Here is a 21,917-nt window from a genome sequence, read left to right on the forward strand (position 1 = left end):
CTTCTCTCTGTTCTGCTAGCTTGAACGCTCATTCAAATTCATGCGTGAGGCAGAAGATCAGTTGAAAGCTATTCCCCAGTTTTGCTTCCCTGATGCAAAGGACTGGGCCCCCATCCATCAGTTTGCCAGGTAAAGACTTTACTTTGTGTCCTGATTCATGAGAAACAAATTTATGTATCCAGCTAATTAAATATGAGAGCTGTTATGGTAGAAGATTGGGCAGAGCCCTGAGAGGGCTGTATTGGAAATGCAAAAGTATTGTGGGCTTCTTGGTTTTGAATGTCAGAGACTTTCAATGTGGATGACGGGTAACTTGTCATTCTGTTTTCTCTTTCTGCAGTGAGACGTTCTCATTTGTCCTGACAGGGGAAGATGGAAGCAGGAGATTTGGATACTGTAGGAGGCTGCTGGTAATTATGCCTGGGTTTTTATTTTTCTAGAGATGAAGCTTTTTTGTGGGGTTGGTTTTACTGGCACCCGTTCTGGAAAGTGGAAAGCTGCTGCTCTTCTCTTTCAGTGTGGAAAGAGCGAGCGGCAGCAGAGCAGCTTTGCTCTTTTCTGCTTTGCTCAGTGCCAAAGTCCCTGTCTAAGCACCATCCTCCACTCCAGGCAGAGCTCTTGTACCTTTGCCTTGCATCAGTGCTTAACATTATGACCATGGACCGTTGTTTCACCACTGAGCTGAAGACAGGGTTTGACTCCCTTGGGTTTAGATGGCTACTAAACAGTTGTCTAAGCCTGTGCTGGTCCTGTAGGCTCAGAGTTGTCTCTGTAAAGCAGTCTGCCCTGCCTTAATCATTTGACTTAGGAAGGTTGGGATCATACTGTGGATGTGCCCATTTCTCCCTGCTGTTTCTACCGTACCAGGGTTTGAGCCAGACTTAAGGTATTGCCATCAGCAGTGTGCTGTCAACTGTCTGCCAGTTTCTGAACCAGCCAGTGAGCTGCAGAACTAAGAGACCAGTCACTCTGTCTCTGTGGTAGTTATAACTGACATTTTCTTGGTGTTTTTTGTGTGTGTATTTGTGTTTGTCTTGAAAGCCCAGTGGGAAAGGGAAGCGTCTCCCAGAAGTTTACTGCATTGTGAGTCGCCTTGGATGCTTCAATCTCTTCTCTAAGGTGAGGTTGGAGAGAGAGGGAATTTGTGCTGTAGGCCAAGAGGGACCTGAAAGGGAGGCCAACACCAGAAGAATGGGGATCAGGGAAGCTGATGGCTGAAGAAAGGGCCTGAAATGTGTTGGCAAGGCAACCACATGCTAATACCAGAACCTAGCAAAAACACAGTTAAAAGTAAAAATGGATTGTCAGCTGTGGCTTTGTTGCTCCAGCAGAACTACCAGAACACAAGCATTGAAAGATTAAAAGCTAGGGTCCTCACTCTGAGGGTGGTAGGGAGTTTGCAAATTGTAAGCTTTCTGTTGACCTCAATGTAGCTGGGTTTCTCTTGCTGAAGGAAATGAAGGGTCTTCAATTGCAGCTTTTACCTTCTTCCTTATGATTCAAGGCTCCGTGTTGATGCTGGGCTAAGGAGAGAATGTAGAAAGAATGCACTTTATTCCTGGTGTTACATCCCTCTTCTTGATTTACATGTTTTTGTGTCTTCATCCTTTTCTTTTTTCAGATCTTGGATGAAGTTGAGAAGAGACGGGGCATTTCCCCTGCCTTGGTGCAGCCTCTCATGAGGAGTGTCATGGAGGCACCTTTCCCAGCTTTGGGCCGGACAATTACAGTCAAGAACTTCTTGCCAGGCTCAGGAACAGAGGTAAAGACACCATTGTAGAGAGAAGGGAGACTTTGGCAGCTGTGGGAGACTGTGATATAGCTCTGGGGATCTTGGGCAATCCCAAGCACAAATACAGGGTAAAGAATGGATTGAGAGCAGCCCTGAGGAGAAGGACTTGGGGCTGTTGGTGAATGAGAAGCTCAACTCAAGCCAGCAATGGGTGCTTACAGCCCAGAAAGCCAGCTGTATCCTGGGCTGCATCAAAAGAAGTGTGACCAGCAGGTCAAGGGAGGTGATTCTGCCCCTCTGCTCTGGTGACACTCCTTCTGGAGTTACTGTGTCCGGCTCTGGGGCTCCCAATATAAGAAGGACATGGACCTGTTGGAACAGGTCCAGAGGAGGGCCACGAAGATGTTCAGAGGGCTGGAGCCCTTCTCCTATGAAGACAGGCTGAGAGAGATGGGGTTGTTCAGCCTGGAGAGGAGAAAGCTCTGGGGAGACGTTATAGCAGCCTTCCAGTACTTAAAGGGGGCTACAGGAGAGATGGGGAGGGACTCTTCATCAGGGAGTGTAGTGATAGGATGAAGAGTAATAGTTTTAAACTATTAAATAGAGATTTAGATTAGATATCAGGAAGAAATTCTTTACTCTGAGGGTGGTGAGGCACTGGAATGGGTTGCCCAGAGAAGTTGTTGAGGCCCCATCCCTGGAGGTGTTCAAGACCATGCTGCATGGAGCTTTGAGCAACCTGGTCTAGTGGGAGATGTCCTTGCCCATGGCAGGGGTTTTGAAACTAGAGGGTCTTTAAGGTCCCTTTCAACCCAAACCATTCTATGATCTTCAAGGGGTGTGTGGGGAAGTTAGGGAGTAAAATAGGGCACAAGAGGGGATGGCATGGGGACTTCAGTGACTTCAGAATCAGAAGGGAAATTTTTTGGCAGTGGGGTTGGACTAGATGATCTCCAGAGGTCCCTTCCAACCCCATATCATTCTGCGTGATTCTGTGAATTGGGAAAGGAAGTGAAGGGATGAATAATAAATAAAGCCAATTTTTCTGCTTTCCAGCATTGGTGGAAATTTAATATTAAAATATCATTTTCCAAAAAATGCAAACACTAGGTGAAAGCCCCAGAACAGTAGTTCCACTTACTAAGTGGTTTAGAAAGTACAGGCAAAGCTTGAGAAAATTGTTTTCTTAATGTAGAAAACAAAGGACAAAGGAGGACATGTGATAGTAACCTTCCAATAGACAAGAAGTTTCCTACAGAGAGGAAGGTGACCAGTTGTTCTGAGTGTGTACCGGGAGGAAGACAACAAGCAGTTGAAGTAATTTGCCCCTGACAACTTTCAGCTGCAGGCTTGGTGTTGGTAAGGATAGTTCAGAACTAGAGTAATTTTCTTATGGGATTTATGAAACGTGCAGTGTCAGAGGCTTTCAAAAACAATTTAGATAAGCATCTGTCTTAGATAAGGAGTATGAAGTGCTAAGGTGCTGTGACAGGCGTTATTTAAGTAGATAGGAACAAAGAAAAATGCCCATAAGCTGCTCTTTTCTGTAACTAATATAAAAAATTTATAGTCAGTAGGTTAGGCACCCAGATTCTTGCAGTAAAAAAAAATTAATAATTCGTAACTGTAAAAATTAAGAGTGCAAATTTGAAAGGCTCCATGCTATTCTGCTGCTTGTATGCCAGAAAGCCTGGAAACCACTCCTAGCGGGACACAGACTAGTTTTTCTCCTTATGAAGAGCTCCCTGTCCTCAGTCCAGTGGGGAGAGAACTTGTGGTTGGTCTCATGCTGTGCCCACTGGGGTGGACTCTGGCTTGTCTTCAGTTTCATCTGGAAGAAGCATTTGTGGGAGGTAACACAAAGAAAGAGTGAGGGCTTAACGCTGTGCAGTGTTCACCAGCACTATCAGTAGTGCTCATTGGATGTCCATTCTTGCCGCAGTACGGGTGGACAACGAGAGCTGACCTGTGGCCTTTTTGTCTCCACCAGGTCATCGAGCTGCGGCGGCCTCTTGACTCCAGGCTTGAGCATGTTGATTTCGAGTCCTTGTTCACATCCCTCAGCGTGCGGCACCTGAGCAGAGTCTTTGCCTCCCTGCTTCTGGAAAGGAGGGTGATCTTTATCGCAGACAAGCTCAGGTAACCCTCTTGCATTTCCTTAAACAAAATGCCACCAAGGAAGGAGGGCTTGAGAAGACTACAGTGACTGATCTTACTCTACCTTGCTCTTTTTTTCTTCTCTGTTCCTTTCCGACTTCTTACCTGATGTGAGTAGGGCTGTATTTCCCAGGAGCAGGGAGCTCAGGCCACGCACCATAATTTTGCTTTGCAGCTCACAAAAAGCATGTTGCATCTCGCCCCCAAGGAGAACCAAATTCCCTTTCCTCCACATGGTTTCAGAGCAGAGGCCTGGTGCTAAATAAATTCAACCCCTCCTTTTGCTCTGTGATGCTGCAGCGTTCTCCGCTGAGCTGTGCTGGAGTATCCAAGGATCAAGCCTTGGGCAGAGATCACCATCTCTTCTGGGTTGTTCCCTGATGTTGCATCTTCTTAAATCTTCAGCCTGTATTTTACTATTGCTTTCTAAAGACTTTTTTTTCTTTTGGGAGATGAAAGTCAAGGATGCAGTGAAGGGAAATGAGACAGAGGACTTCCCCCTTCTATTTTGAATCTGCTCGATTTGCTTTTCTTAATTTTTTTTTGTTTGCTCTCCTAAATTGCAAAAATGGGCCCAGGTTTCTTTAAGGTCTTGTGCAGCTGGTGGCTGGCAGCTCTCCAGCCCTTGAAGCACTTGAGGATTCAGGGAGGAGAGTTCGCCAAGGCCGGGGAAAGAAAAGCTGCCTGGATGAGTAATGACACTTAGGAGCACGCTCAGGTTTCAGGAGTGTCCAATGCCCCTAAGCTGTCTGTTTTCACAACTTCCAGCCAGCAGGCTGCACCTCTGGGACTGAGCGCTGGGGCAAAGGATGGGGAGGCCCCTTCTTACGGGAAAGTTCAGGGAAAAATTCCTCCTGCAGGGATCCAGGGCTCTCTGCGGGCAGAGCTCAGGCAACCTCATCACAGGAATGGAAAGGCTGGAGAGAAGGAAGCTGTAGCATCCAGGCAACACTGGCTGCTTGCAGGTTTTAGCAGCTGCCTTGGGTCAGGGAGGGGAAGATTTGCCTCTTTATAATCTCTGATGCTTTATGAGTGTGGATGTGTAGTGTTCTGGATACCTAAGCCACACATTTCATGCAGAGTGTTCAGATTTGCATTGAAAATGAGATAATTCATCCAAACGCTCTATCTCTATGTAGCATATATGATTCATGTGAGAATTTATGATGACAGGCTTTGTTTTCAAAGGTTTTTCACTGCCTCTGTAGGACAAATTTTACATTTGAGAAAATCTGTTAAGGACACAGATGACATTTTAATGACTACACAGAGGGCTGGGGGAGGTAAGAGTAAATGGTAGGGAACTTTTTGTTTCCTATTTTTTAAAATCAAATGTTAGGGAACTTTTTTTTTTCCCCCCTTTTTTCAAAGCATCACTTTAGAATGAACCTTTATTTACCAAATCTTTTCCTACCCATTTTTATATGACAGCACACTACCACATATTCTGGTGTGTGTTACAGAATATCTCTAATTCAAGGTACATCGATGGGTTTTGGTGATTTCCCCCCCCCCCCCCCATGTCTTTTGCCAGTATACCCAGGGTCCTTAGAAATGAATCTAGCTGCCCGGGCCTGTAGAAGAGAATGAGAGAGAGCTGCAGAATCATAGTTTCTAAAAATTTTAAATATACCATTAACAGCTTTCTCCTGTGAAGAAAAGAATTGTCACGTTTTAAAGATCCAGGGTCTCTTAGGCCACAGGGCTCAGATTCAAATATTTGCCGTAGATTTGCCAACTTTCTACAAGACCTTTAATATTTGATGTTTCTGAGAAGACCTTGCTCTGAGAAATTTCAGAAGAGTCTTTCTCTTTTCCTGTAACTAAATACGAAGTTTCTCTGGCTCGGTTTTGTGGAGGAAAAAACTGAAAATGACCCCAAAGACTATAAAGGCTTGAAAAACAGAAAACAAAGAAAATAACCCTCAAAATTAAGTAAAGTGTTGTATTTTGATCCAGTCCAGTGACTTGAGTGCACTGGACTGGTGAGCCTTTCATAAGGTCAACAGTCTCTTCTACTTGTTGGTGGAAATTTCATGTTTTGAAAGCTGATGGTATTGTAAGATACAGGAACTTCTGTCCAAATGATACTTTTCCTGGGACCAAGAACACATTGAACTCAATGAATATTGAGTAGCATTTACTTTAGGAGTGAAAATGGCTATTTCAGGGGAAAGAAAAAAAAACCCACTTTTCGGCAATAGCTTAAGAGAAAAAAAAAAAACGATAAAAGCAGCTGTTGGAAACTGCTCAGAGGTTAGGAATGCTAGAAATAATCCAGCTGAGATGGATTAACGGGGAGAGTGCAGGTGACATGGTGAAAGATGCACAATAAATTATGTTTATTATTCATCTTCACAGTTCTTCATGTGGGCACTATCAATAACTATCTGTGCATGTATTTAAGGTGTGGCTGGGTATGAGTGACAGAGAAAACGATGTATGCAATTTATTTACATCTTTTAATTGCTATAAAATAAGTCTGTGGGAAAAGAAAACTGGAAGGTCTCTTGCCAAATACTGTGTGAACTGTGAAATGTTTTCAAGCTGAGCCAAAAAATGCATCTAACAAGTGTACAGCAAGTGAAATACTTTGTCTTTTCCATCTTTAGAATGAACATTGAGTATTTTTTAAAGACCTGTCAATCCAAAGCTTGGCAGCGGAAAAGGAAAGAATTTGGTTTATTAGTTTTTGGGTGGGTTTCTTTTTTTTTTTTTTTTTTAATCCCCTCTGTCGCTATGGAAACTGGCATATACATTGCTTCGCAACCCAGGAGAATGACTTTGGTAAAACTATGTTGGTCTCTGTAGAGTTCTGTAGCTTTTGTTCACTCCTGTGCTGTGTAGTCCTGGGGCAGCGGAGGCCGTGGCACGGGTTGGACACTGCAATGCGAGAGCTGCTTTTGTTTCCAAGTGATGCTGCCTGGCACGATTTAAAATGGCCTGATTTCACAAGGTACTTATAGCTGAGGGGAAGATGTGTTAGATTCAGAGGGCCGTTTAAATCAGGAAAACTTAAATGGGCTTAAAATCAAGGCACTGTTTTTCCAGATCTCCTCAAAAGCCTGTTGTGGATCTCACCAACTCAAGCCCCTATCCCTGCCAGAAACCACAGCTGTGTCAACAATGCAAAGTGGTCATTGTTATCAAAGGCAGATCTGAAAGAATTAGAGTAGACACTTTAAATGTGGTCATCCCCAGCAGAAGGTAATTAATCATCAAAAAGAAGCCTTTTCCATGTACCACAAAAACAAATCTGGGATTGTGACTCCCAGCCTCCCAGATTTCTTCTTTTTGCATTGTGGTTAGAGAGAAGAAACCCAGTGATGAAGTTTGGATGTCAGATAATAGCATCCTAACGCTTTGCTTCTTCACCTGCACTAACCTGCCACGTCGGTGGCGGACAGTAACGATCCCCACAGCTGGTGGAACTTGGCATCATCCTGGGGGGATTTGCAGCAACGCTGCGCAAAGTCACGGGGCACAGTTTGGAGGCTCCTGCGCCTGTTAAATGTTGTAAACCAGATCTGTGATCCATCATAAGTAAATCCAGATGTGACACTGTCAGAAATCCAAAAGTGTTTGTAAAATGAATCCTATTGTAGCAGAGCTTATAAAAAAGGAAAAAAAAAAACCCACGTAATCAAACCGTCTTAAACTGTCAAATGCCAGCATATTTTCAGCAGTTTGGTCAGTTAAGGGCCATGCATATCTCACAGAAAGAGGCATCCTCTTTTTGTGGCCACCCCTCTGCTCTGCTCTGGTGAGACTTCACCTGGAGTACTGTGTCCAGTTTGGGAGTCCTCAGCGCAGGAAGGACATGGATCTGTTGGATTGAGTCCAGAGGAGAGCCATAAAGAGAATCAATCAGAGGGCTGGAGCACCTCTCCTATGAAGACAGGTGGAGAGAGTTGGGATTGTTCAGCCTGGAGAAGAAGAGGCTCCAGAGAGACCTTATAACAGCCTTCCAGTACCTGAAGGGGCTACAGGAGAGATGGGGAGGGACTTTTAATGAGGGGGTGTAGCAGTAGGACCACGGGTAATGGTTTTAAACTGAGAGAGGATAGATTTAGATTAGATATTAGGAAGAAATTCTTTATTGTGAGGGTGGTGAGGCACTGGAACACGTTGCCCAGGGAAGTTGTGGGTTCCCATCCCTGGAGGTGTTCCAGGCCAGGCTGGATGGGGCTTTGAGCAACCTGGTCTAGTGGGAGGTGTCCATGACCATGGCAGGGGGTTTGGACCTAGATGTTCTTTAAGGTCCCTTCCAGCTCTAATAATTCTATGCTTCTACGATCCAGCTTGAGCAGTGCCCAGAACATCAGTGGCCATGTCCACCTTGTACACAGAGGGGTACCTCCTGTGTTATGACTGTAGTGTAGTTCAGGCAGTCTCCTCCATCACTGCTGGCTGAAGAGCACATGGTCACACAGATGGCATAAAAGGAATTTATTGATCTGGATTCTTTTATATATCATACTGGATTCTTTTGCAGGGCTCAGTAGCTGTGGTGTGAATCAGCAGTCCTTCCCTGCTTGTTGCAGTGCTGTATGAGAGAAGGAGGGAGCTTAGGCTTGAGTCATTCCAAAGAACCGAGGTTCTGCTGGGCTCCTGGCAAGCTGCAGTTCCCTAAGACTATCTGCAGAGCAAGTCTCACTGAATCAGATGTGGAAGAGCCACGTCAGTGTTACTTCTTCTGTGTCCATCTCTGAACTGCTCTGCCTCCAAAGGAGGCTCACACACCTCAGTCCTATCAGTATTGTCCCCTGTAAATGTCTTCCACAGCTAGAAATCTTTCAGAGCAGAGATCCCTAGGATTCATCCTGGAGGCAATGAGGCAATCACAGATGGAAGGGTGGAAGGGGAAGCTATCTTTACTTCCCACTGTGTGGTGCATACAATTTCAGACTTACACAGCTCTGTGACTTCCACTAGCTGGACCTCAGCCATCTTTCCTCCCACTTAATCTCTCACGTACCATGTGTACTCGCTGGGACTTGAGAGCAGGGTTGAGGGAAGAACGAAGCACCATAAATATAGCAGGAGACAGCATGCCGTAATATCTCACCATGCCATAAATAACCATGTGCTTCAGCTGCTCACTGTTCTTCTGTGGAGTTACCTGCAATCACAGAGATCCTTTCCCTTGGTTTTCAAGTGCTGTCTCTAAAGGCACTTCCAGTCTTTAGGCAGGAAAAGTTGGATGTGCCTCCAGGACCACAAATTTGTGACAAAGGTGAGACATTTTCACCTTCAACCTCTCTTGAAAAAGAGGAAGACCAATGGTGGTGGTCTAGGGGCAATGCCACAGTGCTGCGCACAAGTGATGACAGGAGGAGTTCTTCCAGCTTTCTCCGAGATGCCACCACTGTTATTACTGGGGCTGTTATCAGTCAGAAATTGGGGAGTGGAAAATATGCTCTGCAGTAATGGAGGGGAAGGAAAGTCCCTGCTTTTGGGGCTGCTACCGTGGCCTGCAATGTATGGGGTACGAGTAACACCACCTCAGAGGAGGCAGTTTTTAAAGGATCTCATTAACTTGGGGTGCACTTCTAAGATGGCACATGCACTTTTGTGGCAGTTCTTCCTTTCAAGATCAACTTGTATGAAAGATACAAGAGAAATGATCTGCTCTGATATTGTTCCCACATTTTTTCTGGGTGGTTTTGGTTTGGTTTTGTTTTTTTGTAAGTGTTCCTTACTAGCTCTGTGTTTTGCCATTATTTTCATTTTGTTTCAGATTCATTTTCTACCTTGTGTGTGTGGTAGACACAGCAAGACATGGGCTTGCTGTTGAGGGCAGGCCTGGCTTGAAAGCAGCGACAGAGGGAGGAATGAAGGCAGAGAAGGGAGGAGGATACTCTAAGACCTTCCTAAAGAAGGATGTGGAACTGAGGGAGTTTTTACCATCTAAAGGCTTAACGCTACCGGTCTGTGACACAGCCTCTGAAGGGTCCTCCTCTGTTTTTATGGAGTGTCCCCTTAAGAAAAGACAAGCCTCTGAGAGTGCAGGGACAGGAAATTGTCCCCATCTTATGAAGAGACTTTGTCAGTGCACACATCCCAGCCATCCCTCCCAAGTGCCCTGCCTGTTGCAGTCCTAGATAAAACTCTCACTCTAAGCAGATTGCAGCCTCTCCCCGGGGATTTACTTATCTTCAAAAAGTGTCCTGTGTTTAACGCGTGTTTAACTGCCTGATTTCTTCACGGGGTCGCTCTGGTGATGTCCCAGCAACCATAACTGTGTTCTGCTAAACTGAACTTCTCTGCTGAAGGCCAGCCAGCTGTACAGCCCGGCCGCCATGCCGCTCGGCGTGTGTTAGTGTCACAGCACAGGGATTCAAATCCACCCGGCTCAGCTGGAGCTGGGGGGGTGCGGGGAAGGGAAAGCAGGCTTCGCTTTTCAGAGCGAGCGTGAGCCCACACCCATCAAACCCCTTCCCTCTCAAGTCAGCCGTAAGCTGCCAGATCCGGGATGCTGAGTGTAAATTCCCCCGTGGAGTTTAACAGGAGCCAGCTGGGCGCCCTTCCTCGGCGACGTGACTCCCCCCGGCCGCACCAGCCTCCCTCCCCTCCTCCAGCATTTCGAGTCCTGGACTCTAGTAAAACAAAATGACGTGATGTACAGGGTTTAGAGCGGCGAGCCTTCCCCCTCCCTTGATGCATACAAATGCTTCCAGACCCAGAACGGATGAGTAACTGGTGTGCCCTGCGGCAAGCTGTGCTGTGTCTGACTGCAGTCCCTGCCTGCCTCCAGCCAGAGAGCTGGTGGGGTTTCTGGGCAGACCCTCTTGGAAGTTGTCAGCAAAGGCGCTTACCGCTGAGCTGCTGGTGGTGTTGGAAGGGGGAAGAGGAAGGCTGTGGTCCCGTGAGCCGCAGGCAGCGTCCCGCAGGGGCCGGCCGTGTGCGCCCCTCCAGGGGTTTCACTCTCCCGTGGTTCAGAGTAGCCTTGGCAGGATCCACAGGCTGTGGGGTGCCTGGATAGCCTCGGCTGGAAACGGCTGCCTTCCTCCTTCCCCTGTGCTCCGGCATGCAATACAAAAGCATGCCAATGGCATGCAGTTACTCCTGCTAAGGGCTGCCCAAAAGCAAAGCATGGGTTGACCATAGCTAGAATGACCTGCAGGAACACCTGGGGACTTTGTGGCTGCAGGTTGTGCCCAGGGAGTTGCCAGAGCGTCCGAGCAGGCTGTCTGGCTGAGGCCAAGGGTATGGCCAGCAGTAAACGGGCCACAGTGCAGCCCCACAGACAGCTGCTGTAGTGGTGGACATGGCTTCTGCGCCCCATGGCTGTGTGTGATCTGTGCTGGACAGTATAGCTCCTGTGCATCCAGCCCTGTGGCTTTACCATGGGAACAGCCGCAGAGGCACTCTGCGGGGGAATAAACTCCTTCCTATAATGAGAGGTGGTGGCATGGAAGACCCCATGTCTGTCTGATGTTCCCCATCAGAGGCACTAAATGCTGGATTCAGTGGGACCCAACAGCATCCTGGCCTGTATCAGGAACAGCGTGGTGAGTAGGACCCGAGAGGTGATCTTCCCCCTGTACTCAGCACTGGTGAGGCCTCACCTCGAGTGCTGTGTCCAGTTTTGGGCCCCTTACCACAAAAAAGACATTGGGGTGCTGGAGCGGGTCCAGAGCAGGGCAACGAAGCTGGTGAGGGGTCTGGAGAGTAAGTCTTATGAGGAGCATCTGAGGGAGCTGGGGTTGTTCAGTCTGGAGAAAAGGAGGCTGAGGGGAGACCTTATCACTCTCTACAACTACCTGAAAGGAGGGTGTAGAGAGATGGGGGTTGGTCTTTTCTCCCAAGTCACAGGAGACAGGACAAGAGGAGATGGCCTCAAGTTGCGCCAGGGGAGGTTCAGGCTGGATATTAGGAAAAGTTTTTTCACTGAAAGGGTTATCAGGCATTGGAATGGGCTGCCCAGGGAAGCGGTTGAGGCACCATCACTGGAGATATTCAAAAGACGAGTTGACATGGTGCTTGGGAATATGATTTAGTGTTGGTGTGTGTGTTTTGATTGGTTAGTGGGGGTTTTTTTGGTTTGTTTTTTTTTTTTTTTTTAATGGTTGGACTAGATGATCTTAAAGGTCCCTTCCAACCTAGGCGATTCTGTGATTCTGTGACCCAGCTCTTTTCACATGTGTGTGGGCCAGGATCATTTCATAACCCAGGCTCCTATCTCAAGTCATTGCTCCTGAAGCTGAAAAATGGGGTCAGAAATCTGGGAATTGCAGAAACTTGATAATTACAAAGATCAATCAGGGAACAATGGAAAGAGCCCTGATTTCTAGGAAGCACCGCTGATCTTCTGACTGACCAGCCATCGCCTTTGGTTGTGTTTCATCTTCCAGCACTCTCTCCAAGTGTTGCCACGCCACGGTGGCCCTCCTGTACCCCTTCACCTGGCAGCACACCTACATCCCCGTCCTGCCGCCTTCCATGATCGACATCGTGTGCTCACCCACCCCCTTCCTCATCGGCCTGCTCTCCAGCTCCCTGCCCCGCCTGAAGGAGCTCCCGGTGGAGGAGGTGAGCCACGCACCCACACCGGGGCCTTGCTCTTGGTTGCTTCTAGTGGGATGAGTTGTCTTCTCTCCTAAAAAGGTTGCCCTTGAGAGGCTGCCTTAGCAGCTGGCAGCATGAAGGAGCTGAGCTCTCGTCCTCTGGCTCCTGCAAGCGTGGGGTGAGGGAGGAGGTGGACGTCCCCTGGGGAGACAGAGGTCTGTGTCCGCAGGGAAGGTGTGGGGCTGGGATCTCCCACCGTGGGGCTGCTGGGGGCAGGAGATGATTTTATTGAAGTTTCTGGTGGTTCCTGCAGAGGGCTGTCTAGGGGCTAAGTGCAAAGTCTGCCAGGCTTGAGGTATAATTCTACCAATTGGCCAGGATAGCTACCCCTCTAATTAACACAGAGGTGCCTAAGGAAAGGAATAAATAGTTAAGAACCAGCTTCATGGTGCACAAGGGTGAATGCAGCAAGGCTGAGAGTGGTCTGGGAGTCATTCCCCTCCCTGCCCACCCAGGGGACAGCGGTGCAGCGCATGGGGAGAAAAGCTGGAGCTCTGACCCCGACGGGGCGGTGAGGAGCAGCAGGACGGGCTTGGAGCACGGTCTCCTGCTGTCCAAGCTGTTCTGTGGTTTGTGGTGACATCGTTAGAAAGCCACAACAAGGGCTCCGCTCTTGGCTGCTCCAGCTGCGGTGGTGGGTAGGAGGAGCAGGGGCAGGGCCAAGGCATTTCCTCCAGAGCAGTTACAGATCAAGATACACTCCAATGACGGAAATAATGACCTACCCCTTTTTATTCTTGCTCTCTCCTTCTTAGGTCCTCGTTGTTGACCTTGTAAATAACCGGTTTCTGAGGCAGGTGAGCGGAGCTATTTCATATCCTTGGTTTTCTGTCCCCTTCTTCCACCACACCTTACCCCCATCTGTGTTTGTGACCCGCCTGGGTGGGATCGCTTACACCACACACAACCCGAGGCAGGGTTTGTGGTTGGCGGTGTTAGAGGTTGCTGTATACCTATGTCATGTGAGAGTCCCGAACCACAGCTGTTGAGGACTGAATCACTGTGTGTTATCTCTCTCTCTCTCTTTGTTTTTTTTTTTTTAAAAAGAGGAAATGGTGGCCAAGAAAGCCAATGGCATTCTGGCTGGTATTAGAAATAGTGTGACCAGCAGAAGTAGGGAGGTGATTGTGCCCCTGTACTCAGCACTGGTGAGGCCACACCTCGAGTATTGTGTCCAGTTCTGGGCACCTCAATCCAAGAGAGATATCGAGGTGCTGGAGCGAGTGCAGAGGAGGGCGACGAAGCTGGTGAGGGGGCTGGAAAACAAATCGTATGAGGAGCGGCTGAGGGAGTTGGGACTGTTTAGTATGAGGAAGAGGAGGCTGAGGGGAGACCTCATCACCCTCTACAACTACGTGAAAGGACACTCTAGAGAGGTTGGTGCTGGTCTCTTCTCACAGGTAATTAGTGACAGAACGAGAGGGAATGGCTTCAAGCTCCAACAGGGTAGGTTTAGATTGAACATTAGGAAAGAATTTTTCACCGAAAGAGTGATAGGGCAGTGGAACAGGCTGCCCAGGGAGGTGGTGGAGTCACCATCCCTGGCTGTGTTTAAGGGCCGTTTAGATGCAGTGCTAAGGGACATGGTGTAGGGGAGGACTTTGTAGAGTAGGGTAGATGGTTGGACTCGATGATCCCAAGGGTCTCTTCCAACCTAGACGATTCTATGATTCTATGATTCTATGGTGGCCTTTGAGCACTGCAGGTCCTGAAGTGGCATCCTGTAAGGCTGAGGGCAGAGCTGGAAAGCTTGGGTTTAGCACTGTCTTCTGGGAGCAGCATGGGCTCTTCCAGCCCTTGTCTGTAAGCCCTGCTGCTGTCACATACCTGGCCCTCAGCGGGGCAGGGAACCTTCAAATCCCTTCCTGCCTGAGGAGCTTGTGATTCCTCACTCCTTGTGCTGGACGGGTCACAAGGAGGGAGCTGGTAACCAGGAACCCAGCATTGGCTCTGCAGATGAGATCACCTGCTGATTTTTGCTTCCCTTTGTTGTGGGGAGGAGGAGCGAGATACTGAAGGGAAGAGGGTAGATGAATGACCGTGCTTCTGGCCTGGGACGCTAGTTTTGTCCCCGAGCTCTTCAGCAGATCACTGAGCAGTGCTGGCTGCATGGGTCTGTGATGTGCCTCAGGTCCTGCAGGTGGGACGGGACGAGCACACCTCCTGCCACAGCGGGTGGCGTGTGGCTGAAGGCCACTACATTGACGTGCAGTTGTCTCTTGGCAGCTGCCTGAGCTGCAGGGAAGTGCTTTACCTTGCACCTCTCTTCTGGAGGGTCAAGCTAAATCACGCCATCTCAGGCAGGGCCAGTAGGAGCTCCCACCTGGTCACCAGCAGTCTCTTGGTCTAGGAGAACCGATTACGCCTCCGTAGCAGGATGGGAGCTGAGCAGGGGGTTGTGCTCACCTGGCTGCATGCCAGCATTGTTCAGATACGTTCCTCTTCATGGTGGTGCAAGGGCTCGCAGGCAGACGGTGGGGCCACTCTTGAGCCCTGCCCGGTAGCCTCTCGGGTTGGACACCTGAAATTCTTCCCCAAAGGAGAATATTGGGGACAAGACACCCCCTTTCTCTTTCCTCTCGCGCGCTTCTGGATAGTCCTGCACTGGGAGGTGCTGGGAGCGTGCCAAGGGGATTACGAGTTCTCCCTCTTCCTCTCCTCACAGTTCATTTTCAGTGCTCCCCCTGCCGTGCTAGGGATGGGATAGGAGCTGCTGAGGAGGAGGGCAAGGTCTGGCCGTGTCCAGGCCCCAGGCCCTGAGGAGGTGGCTCTGTTTTGCAGATGGAAGACGAGGACTCCATCCTGCCCCGCAAGCTGCAGGCTGCCCTAGAGCACATTCTGGAGCAGAGGAACGAGCTGGCGAGCGACAAGGAGGAGGGCCCTGTCAATGGCAAGCAGGGTAAAGCACAGTGCCTTTCAGCTTAAAACCACGTCTCTTCCTGCCTCTTTTTCTCCTGTCGCTTCTTGGGGGAAAACTAAGCTTGTATTGAATTTAACACCACAGAAATTGGAGGTAGGTGAGGATTTTAGTTGAAACTGTGTTAAATATTCGTTGCATTGGGAACAATTCTCTTTGTGTGAAGAGAAACAGTACTTGTCCCTTCCTGGCTCTGTCTGTCTTCCCTTGTGGCTCCAGAGAACACCTGTATTCCTTCTGGGGGGGAGAGGGGTGTCCCACGGGCCTCTGTCTGCTGCTGACCCTGCGAGTGATGCAGGCTCCTCTGGGGTACAGTCCCCCCACAGAGCTGCAGTCTCAGAGGGTGGCCGTGCAGCTCACAGGTGACTGGGCTCTTTGGGGGGGCATCTCCTGGTCGCAGGGGAGCCGAGACAAAGCTGGTGGTTTTCAAGGTAGCAGCAGCCCAGTCCTCTTCCATGGCAAGTGCTTCTTAGGATGCTGTCTCTCTTGAGCATCTGTTTCTGCTCAGGCCAGATCTTAAAAAAGCCATGGAGTTTGTGCCCAGAGCTTTTCCAAGCACATTCTTACAGCACTGTCCTCACTGCTGCCTCTTTCTTTTCCCCTTAGAGACCAGCCCTTTGAACGAGGTGGTGTCCGAGGCCTTTGTCCGTTTCTTTGTGGAGATCGTGGGCCACTACTCCCTCTTCCTGACCCCCACCGAGCGAGAGGAGCGGACCCTGCAGCGCGAAGCTTTCCGCAAGTCCGTCTCCTCCAAAAGCCTCCGGCGCTTCCTGGAGGTCTTCATGGAGACGCAGATGTTCGGGGGCTTCATTCAGGAGCGGGAGCTGCGGAAGCAGGGGGTCAGAGGTGAGGGGCTCTGCCTGGGCTCTGCAGTCGTGGAAACTGCTGTTGCTCCCACGAGAGCCAGGAGATGCTCACCAGCCCCATCCCCAGCAATGTGGCTGGGGGCTGCAGTGTCCGTGCAGGGACACCACGAGGGAGGTGGCAGGGAAGCACTAGTGCAGGCTTATGGTTTGTTCTGACACCCCTGTGTGGCCTTCAGGGACTCACTCAGTGATTTTTTTGTCTCTGCTTCCGTATCTTCCCAAAGGGGCACGTCGCCTCACAGGGGTGTAGCGAGACATAGTGTTTGCACAGTGCATGGAAAATGGCTGCTGGAGAACAGGGCTTTTTGGGCGTGATCTGGTAGTTTCTGGTTGAGGTTGGGGTTACAGATACCCTTCACTGCTGCAGTAAGGGACATAAGCAGTATCCTCCATGTGTGTGCCTCTTCATTCCATGTTGAGTTCCCGTCAGGACTGTCACAGAAGGGGTACACTGCTGGAACAATGCTTATTCTTGCAGTTCCTTGTGTTTAGAGGAAGAACTGGCTGGATTGGTTATGGCTGTTTTGGCTAGTAGAAAATGTGGATGCTCATGTCCTTCCCAGAGCTGCTTCTGTTGTTTCACTCCTGTTATCCCACACTCCTGAGGGGCTCTACTGGGAGCTGAAGTTTCTCATCCCTGCTGCTGCTCGGTGCTGCTTTAGCCATTTCCTCACCAGTGAGCAGTAGACACTTGAATAGGTGTCTGAGTAAAAGAGGTTTTGCAGCGTGGTAAATCCTGTGTGATGGTTCCCCAGATGATCTCACTTTCTGGACTTAGCTGTGTTCATAGCGGAATGAAGAGAGGGTTTGTCTTTCCCTGTGTGAGGTGCTAAAGCTCAGTTGGCCTTACAGTGGAGGAGGTGGTAGCTGGCTTCTTCGCTGGGAGCCCTACAGCCACAGACCAAAGCTCCTGTCCCAGATCGGGGCTCACCTGGTGGAGGAGGTGGGGTGAGTTTTTCCCTTTCCTGTGCAACAGTTTATCAGTGAGCCAGAACAGTATACTTTCAGATGGGCCTTCTTACTTTTATTTATAGGGAAACAAAATAGAATCACAGAATGGTAGAGGTTGGAAGGGACTTTTGGAGATCATCTAGTCCAAGCCCCCTGCTAAAGCAGGTTCCCCTAGAGCAGGTTGGACAGGAACACATCCAGGTGGGCTTTGAATGTTTCCAGAGAAGGAGACTCCACAACCTCTCTGGGCAGCCTCTGTCACCCTCAAAGTAAAGAAGTAAAGAGGTGGAATTTCCTGTGTTCCAGCTTGTGCCTGTTGCCCCTTGTCTTGTCACCAGGCACCACTGAAAAGAGTCCTCTTGACACCCAGTCTTTAGATATTTATAAGCACTGATGAGATCCCCCTCTCAGTTTTCTCTTCTCCAGGCTAAACAGATGCAGGTCTCTGAGTTGTTGACTTCTTTCTTTCCACAGGTCTCTTTGAGGTACGGGCTCAGGAGTACCTGGAAACACTTCCCAGCGGGGAGCAAAGTGGAGTCAATAGGTTCCTGAAAGGCCTAGGTAAGGAACCAGCAAAAACCTTGGCTTCTCAGGAGGCTTGGGCTTCTTGTTGCCTCAGGTTTGGCAGCAGAGAAGCTGCTGAAGGGTGGCAGGACTCTGCTAGTGGCTGCATGTGGCTTCCTGCAGAGCGGTGCTCCAAGCCCTGAGTGATCGGTGCCTGGCCGTGTATCCCTGCTCTGGCGCCCTGTTGGCTCTGACCCCCGGTCTGCCACTTGCCTGGAGGCTGGTGGGCAACCAAAGTTTGGGCCATGAGCTATGTCTGTGCTTTCCAAAGGATAGGGGCAGGTCTGAGGAGGCAGTTGAGCAACCAGTGACTTGGGGGTGGTGGCTGCAGTTCCTGATGGGGAGAGTGACACAGGCTCCATGGCCTTCAAGTTTGCCTTTTGGGATTGTTGTGGGAATTGCTCAGGAGTATCCTAAGGCTGAATCCATTCCAGTGCAAGTGGGGCTAGACGAGAGCTCCAGAGTGACATTGGGAGTCCTTGATAAGTCATTGGACATCACGGCTAAGTTTGATCTTCTGTTCAGATGACGTCCCCAGCCCTCTTGTCTTTTCATGGTGGTTTAAGAGCAGCAGTGTCTGTGAGGCCGGTGTGCCCTGCCTCTTACCCACACACGCTCTGCCCGGGGGAGACCAGTAATACGTTCACCTTCCAGTAACGCTGGGCTACTGGGCTCTGGGACGTGTGCCTGGGGGGTTGCAGGGTCCCAGCCTGTAGCTCTGCTCCCAGGGGTGGGCAGAGCTATGACCTGCTCTGCAGGCACCTACTTGAGCTTTGCAGGTCAGGGGTAGGTGGATAAGGACCCGGGACTGGTGGCAGGGGGGATTATCTACATAGGCTTCCTTGGCTGGTGGTGGTGGGGAGAGCGACGCCTGGTTTGCCTGTTGCTGTGGGGAGTCCATTTCCCTCTCTCTGTCTCTCCAGGCAGCAAAATGAAATTCCTCCACAAAAAGTAAGAGCGAAGCACGTCCCCGTTCCACGGAAGAGAATGGCTTTCCCATTTACCAGCAACCAACCAGACTATTATCAACCGTTCCCCTGGGGCCTGCTCCCAGGAGCCAGCAGCCTCGGGCACGGCCGCGTGGTGCCGCAGGAAGAGCTGGTGGCCGCGGGGCTGCCGGGACAGGTTTCTGGATATCTACAGTACCATGCACTGGACCAAGCACTCTCTGAACTCTCTGCACTAGCACGTTGCAGGCATCCCAGCGGATCGGATCTCTTAGCTAGTCCATTCTTCGTTTTGTTGTATTTTTTTCTATTTATATTTGGGGTTAGAACAATTATTAACCGATGAGACTCTTGCCCTTGTCCCCTCTCCACCTGGTGCCATGGGAGGCCGAAGTGGGACTCGCACGGGATGGAGAAGGCAAAGCTCGGGCACGGAGGAGGGGAGGAACAGAGATGTATGGAAACAGGTCTCTGCGAAGCGAGGACGCTGAGGGCTGCAGGGACCATGTGGACTGACCCAGGAGGTGCTTCCGAGCGAGGGAGAGGGGTGAGGGGGAACCACTAAACCTACTGAGGACTCGATGGGCCCGTCAGCTCCCCGGGTGGCTGTGCCAGGGGGTCCTGGCACCAGGAGAGACCTTTCCTTACGCAGTGTAATTAAAAGCGAGTGGTGTAAAAGTCATGCGGACCCTTGGTGTTTTGGGGAAGGGGGTGAGCTGTGTCTGCCCACCGGCTGGAGAGGACATTTAGCAGCTGAGCCATTGGTTTGGCCAAAGTCCTTGGCTTCCCTGTGAGCCTTGCAGCTCAGGTGGCCTCGTTCCCTTGCCTGGCTGCTTGCAGGACAAGCCCGAAGAGGAACCTGGGTCTTGAAGGTGAGATGGGCTCTCGTCTCCCATCTCAGGTGTTGCTGCCAGGGGTGCAGTAGGAAGCAGGCAAGGGGAGCATGCCTGCTGCTGCCTTTGGAGCTCCTGGGTGGGGAGGAGGTAGGACCTGCCATTGTTCCCTTCCTGCTCGGCTCTCCTCTGCCTTTCTTGGTGGGGAGGAGAGGTGGGGAGGTGTCAGGGGAGGCACAAGGAGGTTGAGGGGGGGTGAGGGCTCTTTTCCAGCTGGTGCAAAAGCTGTTTCCCCTGTCCCACTTGCGAGGGCAGAGTCAAGAGCAGCTGGAGCATCCTTGGGTCTCTGCTCTTCAGAGAGGAAGCCAGAGGGCAGCAAAGTGAAGTCCTGTGGCCCAAAGGGAAGTCTCTTCCCCAGCTCCTGGGGGGCTGCAGGGTATGAGCTGCGTGCGGGTACGTTTGCTGCGGGCAGCCGTGCCACGCTGGACTACCCAGGGCTGCCAGAGGTAGCCAGTGGCCAGTGGGGCTTTCCCCGGCGAGAGGACCTTGTTGACCAGCAGCGGGGTTCAGAGGAGCTCACCTCTGCTCGATGTCAGAGGGGGAGCTGTGGGTCCAGCACTGCTCTGGGAATCTTTTGAAACCTGTATCCCCAAAGTTTCCTACAGCAGCAGCAGAGGAAATGGGTTGAGATGGGTGGTGGCAGGAGGTGGCAGCTGGGAGGGTGGAGAGGTGAGTGCTTGGAGGTGATGCTTTGCCAGCTCCCAGTGTAATGGGGTTTGTTCTGGCTGTGACACGTGGCACTATCTGGGCACCAGATAAGCTGGGCAAATGGCTCTAGGTGGCCCTGCTTGAGCAGGGGGTTGGCCCAGATGACCTCCAGAGGTCCCGTCCTACCTCAACCGCTCTGTGGCTCTATGGTGAGCACCATAAATGAAGGACAGCAGTAGTGCCACGTTGGGCATGAGCAGGAAGGCAGCACCTGCACCTCTACACTCCTCAACTCGTGTGTGGGGACAGCTGAAGCAGTGATGGGGGGCAGAGAAGCCGGTGGCATTTATCCCCACCTCCCCAGGGTCAGGCTCCCAGCAGGGGTGACCAGGGGGCCCCTTGGGTACCCCAAGCAAAATTGGCACCACTTAAAGCCCCGTCTGTCACAGGAGGTGGTGGCCCACCAAAGGAAACTGCGGTGGAGTTCAGGGTGAATCAAAAGCTGTGTTTTGGTTTGCATTTTAAGAAGTGTTTTAATGGTAGCAAAACAGGGTTGTGCAAAGCCAGGATGCACCCACACACGCGAAGGCAGCCGGGCTGCCTGCAGAGCTCTGTGGGGTGCCGAATGAACCTGATCTTGTGGCTCAGCTCAGGCCTCCAGCAGCAGGTGTCCCACGTGGTCCCCCACCACCAAGCCAGGGCTCTGCATTCCCCTTCTCAAGCGATGTTGTCAGCAGTGTGGGACTTGGCCCTCCTCGGTGGGAGCCGTGGTGAGGAGCTGGGCGGGTTCCCTGGGGTGCCCCATGCCGACAGGCTCCTCAGCTCAGCGTGCACTCGTGTGTGAGCGTGCTGAGGTGCTGGCAGCTCTTACTGCAACATCCTGCTCGCTCAAATCAAAACGGGTTGTGAAATAGCCCCATTTGTCTCATCAAGGGGTCTCCAAGTGGGCTCTGCCATCACTTGGCTCTGAGGCTGCTCAGAGCTTTCGCTGGCAGCTCTCAGGAAAGCGGGAATCAAGCCTACAAAATCCAGGGAGGGTATTAAAAGCCGGCAGCATGAGAAGTGCAGTGAAAGAAACATTTACAGCTGTGTCATTAAGTATTTAAAATGAAACTCGGACAGAGCGTGCTGGTCTCCAGCTGCAGGACAGCCTCCCCAGCTTTACGTCGAGCCGTGTTGCTGCGGGTTGAGCAGGACCCTGCGCCTCTCCAGGTTCTAGATGCTTTGGAGGAACCCACCTGTGAAAAGAAGCCATAAGACCGGTCTGACCACGGGTCCATGTGCCCTCCTGTGGAGGCTGCCAACAGCAGATGCCTGGAGAAGACTCTGTGAACAGAGCCCTATATATTATAAACACACACGATATATATATATATAAACTATATACCTGGAACGTTATACTTGCCTACTCTATGTCCCCCATCCAAGGGTTTCCTGCACCAGAGCTGGTGTCTGGGTGCTCAGAAGCCTTGGATGAGTTTCTCCTCCATGACCAGGTGTATGTGGGTGCTAAGGGCAAGAGGGCATGGGCATGGATACACTGAGGGGTACTGGGGAACTGGGACACTCGCTCTGCTCAGTTCAATGTTAAAAGCCCCGATCTCTGCTCCCTGTGTTAAATAAGCAGAGTCCCTGGTTAATTAAGCAGCTGGTGCACTCTGATGTGAGCAG

General features: G+C 50.6%; 1 protein-coding gene across 1 annotated transcript in view; it reads left to right on the forward strand.

The window, feature by feature from the left end:
- Window positions 1–19,387, forward strand: part of DENND2A (DENN/MADD domain containing 2A) — a 40,780-nt gene extending 21,393 nt beyond the window's left edge. Inside the window, exons 10-20 of the mRNA XM_014937450.1 lie at window positions 20–129; window positions 341–410; window positions 1,042–1,119; window positions 1,622–1,762; window positions 3,723–3,871; window positions 12,247–12,424; window positions 13,216–13,257; window positions 15,242–15,359; window positions 15,984–16,223; window positions 17,669–17,755; window positions 18,682–19,387. Coding sequence (XP_014792936.1) covers window positions 20–129; window positions 341–410; window positions 1,042–1,119; window positions 1,622–1,762; window positions 3,723–3,871; window positions 12,247–12,424; window positions 13,216–13,257; window positions 15,242–15,359; window positions 15,984–16,223; window positions 17,669–17,755; window positions 18,682–18,713 — 1,245 coding nt within the window. The 3' untranslated portion in view covers window positions 18,714–19,387. The remainder of the gene's footprint in view (window positions 1–19; window positions 130–340; window positions 411–1,041; window positions 1,120–1,621; window positions 1,763–3,722; window positions 3,872–12,246; window positions 12,425–13,215; window positions 13,258–15,241; window positions 15,360–15,983; window positions 16,224–17,668; window positions 17,756–18,681) is intronic.
- The last annotated feature ends 2,530 nt before the right edge of the window (window positions 19,388–21,917 follow it).

This window comes from Calidris pugnax, unplaced genomic scaffold (genome assembly GCF_001431845.1).
Source record: "Calidris pugnax isolate Ruff unplaced genomic scaffold, ASM143184v1 scaffold1, whole genome shotgun sequence".
Classification (NCBI taxonomy): domain Eukaryota; kingdom Metazoa; phylum Chordata; class Aves; order Charadriiformes; family Scolopacidae; genus Calidris; species Calidris pugnax.